This window comes from Pediculus humanus, genomic scaffold (assembly GCF_000006295.1).
Source record: "Pediculus humanus corporis 1103172108281 genomic scaffold, whole genome shotgun sequence".
Lineage (NCBI taxonomy): Eukaryota > Metazoa > Arthropoda > Insecta > Psocodea > Pediculidae > Pediculus > Pediculus humanus.
The window spans coordinates 416,721-419,618 of NW_002987850.1; the positions used below are offsets into that span (position 1 = coordinate 416,721).

The window sequence follows — 2,898 nt, forward strand, 5'->3', positions numbered from 1 at the left end:
GACTGTTTAAACGACTCCGATAACTTACGACAATGTATATATATATATATGTATAAATTTTAACATATTCCCGCTGGAACTCTTCGAAATCCGGAAAACTTAAAGTTACTTAATATTATTTTCCCCCCTCCCCCATCCTCGAAACTATTTTCCGGTACTTTTCTTTTTCTTCTTTATCATCGTTTTTAACTTTAGTTTTTAAAAACTTTTCCTGTTGTCATCCTTGTCTTTTATGTGGATTTTACCAAACTTTTTCATCGTGTTCTCGCTTTACCACATATCAACGCTTTCGTTTAACTCGTCCATCAGCGTCATCATCATCTTTTTTCTGTTTCTCATCATCTTTTCAATTCCAGCAGGTTTATTATAAACTCGTTGAGCTTATGTTTTCTCCGAGTAGTTCAACAACAGCAAATTAAAAACGGAAAAAAATAAAAAAAAAATCCCAAACATGTACAACGCAGGAGTGCTCACACATTTATAAGACTTTAATTTCGAGTCAAGCCCCAAGCCATCTGTTGTAAATAATAATAAAATCTCCAGTTCTGGTCTCCACAAAATTTAATAAATTTTTTTTTTCTTTCCTTTCTTCTTCCATTCTTTCATTCTTTCTTTTTTTTCCATTCCGTTCCATTCTTTTCTTTTATTTCATTTTGTTTTCCCGAAAGGAAACAAATCATTCTTATTATTATTATTATTATTTTCAAAATGGCAATCAAAATTTTACCCTTAAGGTAATTTCAAACAATTGTAAAAGACGACGACGGTACACCAGCACATTGTTTAAATTTAAAAAATTAAAATAAATAAATAAATAAACAAACAATTTTCGAACGGATTCTAATTATTTATTTATTGTTAACAAATTAATAAAAAATTTCTACGATATGTAAAACAATTTTGTAATACGCAGTTGGCACATTTTCCTCCATGTTTTTTTTTTTTTTTTTTTTGTTGACCTTACTAAAATGGCAAATAACAAAAAAAAAACCGATTGCTTTTCAATTACGATCGATAAATTTTTTTAATTCAAAAAAATAATTACAATTTTTTTAAAAAAAAAAAAAACATTATTATTTATTATCATTATTATTATTATAAATAATAATAACGATACGTTAACGCCCAACAACAACAAAGTTAATGACTCAAAATTAATGCGAAATTCCGTATAATTTATACAAAAAAAAAAAAAAACATTAACAATTTTTTCCCTTTCGAACAACACAACATTCGCAATTTTACAAAATACCAACCGCACGTTTTGTAACAAAATCCCTCCCCCCTCCCCCCTCGTTGCCAATTCCTAAATTGCAAAAAAAAAAAAAATTTAAATAAAACAAACTCGACGTTGACTTTCGAAAAATTGTTAACGATAAAGTCACACAGATTCTGAAAAAAAAAAATGGCGATGGAGTGATAATAAAACGATTCGAAACCCCATTGACACATAAATAATGAGAGAGAGAGAGAGAGGGAGGGGGTGGAAAGAAAAGGATAAAAGTCAAACCTACGGGTATAATTATTAATTTTCGAATTACAAAAAAAAGTTTTTTCGATTTTGTTTAAGCGAATAATTATCATTATTATTTGTTTGCAGTGCTGAAAATTAAAAAAAAAAAAAAAAAAAAAAAAAAATCTGTAAATGAATTCAATGGGATGAAGTCACATCCATTATTTTCTCTTTTCTTTCTTTCTTTCTTTCTTTCATTCTTTCTTACTAGTGAAATTGCTTCGCAAACAAATAAATAAATAAATAAAAAGAAATAAAGCGTTACGTGATTTAAAGAACACTACAAGAAATTTTCATTTTATTTATTTCACAAAAAAAAAATTTTAAACTTTTAAAAAAAAGTGGAAGAAGAAAATTTGAACATCTCGAATTACGAAAATTTCAAAAAAGAAAAAAAAGTAAAAAAAAACCAAAAGCGAATCATTTTAAAACGTTTTATTTGTAATAAAACGCAAAAGGTGAACGTAAAAAAGCAAGGAAAACCCCCAAATTTTCTTTTTTTTATTATTATTATTAACGTAAAAAAAGGAAGGGGGCCGGTGCGTGCGTGCGTGCGTGCTTACGTGCACGGGGAGGGGAAAAAAATTATAAATTTTCAAAGTGTAGAAAATTTAAAAGTATTTATTTCCCTTCCCTCCCCTCCCCCCCAATTTTTTAAAATATTTTTCTTCTTCCGTTTTACCAAAAAAAAAAAAAAAAAAGGAGAAACGCAATTTTCCATTTTCTACTCCTTCAATTCCTTCCTTTTCGAACCTTTTACTCGGATTAAAACCTTTTGAAAAGAATTTTTTTTAAAAAATTAATTCACCGATATAAGGAAAAAGAAAAAAAAAAACAAAAAAAAGGTTAAAACCTTTTCCGGATTTGAATTGCGACTTTTTTTAAAAATACGAATAAATTCGACATCCGGAAATTTTTTTTTTTTTTTTCTTCGAAATTTTCACGTTTATTACGGATTAGAATTTAATACGGCCGAGGTCGGGTGGATCAACTGGACAAATTTTACGCGAATTCCAAAAATTTTCATTTGAACCTTTGAACGAGTTTGTCTTGTACCACGTCAATAATACAAAAACCAACGGAAAATACAACAAAAAAAAAAAAAAAACGACCGCAAAACCATGAAAAAAAAGGAAAAAAAAAAACAATTTTTTGTTATCGATGGAAATATGAAAATCAGGTACGAAAAATAAAATTTTATCTCTTGAAATTGCGTTGAACCGAAAACGAAAGAATAATAATAATAATAATAATAATAATAATAATAATAATAATAATAATAATAATAATAATAATGATAAAAACTAGGCCACGGTCGGTCTCATAATTATTGCATTTAAGTATGAATAACGTTTCAAGTTTTAATTTCCTGTGATTTTAAAAAT

At 27.5% G+C, this 2,898-nt stretch overlaps 1 protein-coding gene across 1 annotated transcript; it reads right to left on the reverse strand.

Annotated features, from left to right (window-relative positions):
* Nucleotides 1-1,241: 1,241 nt before the first annotated feature.
* Nucleotides 1,242-2,234, reverse strand: Phum_PHUM511970 (uncharacterized protein; the record flags this gene model as incomplete). The annotated part of the gene is made up of 4 exons (XM_002431047.1): nucleotides 1,242-1,306; nucleotides 1,515-1,602; nucleotides 1,722-1,793; nucleotides 2,196-2,234. 4 exons carry the CDS (start codon nucleotides 2,232-2,234, stop codon nucleotides 1,242-1,244), a joined length of 264 nt encoding a protein of 87 aa, XP_002431092.1.
* Nucleotides 2,235-2,898: the final 664 nt, after the last annotated feature.